General features: G+C 41.1%; 1 protein-coding gene across 1 annotated transcript in view; it reads left to right on the forward strand.

Moving 5' to 3' along the window:
* The window catches only part of LOC119593863 (chorion peroxidase-like), a 39,506-nt gene that overhangs the window by 10,129 nt on the left and 28,681 nt on the right, over window positions 1-696 (forward strand). Inside the window, exon 6 of the mRNA XM_037942893.1 lies at window positions 439-570. Within this exon, the coding sequence (XP_037798821.1) occupies window positions 439-570 (132 nt within the window). The remainder of the gene's footprint in view (window positions 1-438; window positions 571-696) is intronic.

Genomic DNA, 696 nt, shown 5'->3' on the forward strand with positions numbered 1-696 from the left:
ATTAGATAGAGAAATGTTTTTAAATTCACCTGTTTTGATAAGCCACTGTAGGCGAGTTGGTTGTGTTGCGCAAGCTGGTTTTTCCGAGAGCGGGAAACGGTAGGACGTGTTCGGGGATTTCCTCTATCGAAAATAGAATACAACGATACCTCTGTTACCTGCCGCTTCATCTTGATCTTATTTCTTGTTTACAGATACATAGGAAATTCACTAGCTTTCTTGATAATCACATTTTGAAATAGATTAATATGAGCATGGACATATATGTATACTACATAGGCTTGTCTTACCATTTTGAGCGAAAGTTATTTGATTTTCTATATTATATTCTTAACCTAGAAGTAAATGAACAACAAACTTGCATATCTCAGCATGTCTGTGGCAAGTGATCCTTCATGCTGGAGCTTTACCCTGTTAACGTGGCTCCTCCACTCCTAGGAACAACATCTTCCTCCAACGCGGTACTCCTGCCTACGGTCACCTGCGCGTGTTCACCATCAGCCCCCCGGCCAAACAGAGACACCTGAACGCCTTCGCTGTCGCCATGGCGTCCGTTCATATCATGCAAGAGTAAGTGTTTCTTGGATGGCAAAAGCAAAAACAATCTTCTTGGCACATTCGTGTTGTTTCACTTTGAAATTAAACTTTATTCTTTTAATTATTGGGCACCATCTGTATCCTACAGGATAGGAATTG

The sequence above is a fragment of the Penaeus monodon genome, chromosome 32, assembly GCF_015228065.2.
Source record: "Penaeus monodon isolate SGIC_2016 chromosome 32, NSTDA_Pmon_1, whole genome shotgun sequence".
Lineage (NCBI taxonomy): Eukaryota > Metazoa > Arthropoda > Malacostraca > Decapoda > Penaeidae > Penaeus > Penaeus monodon.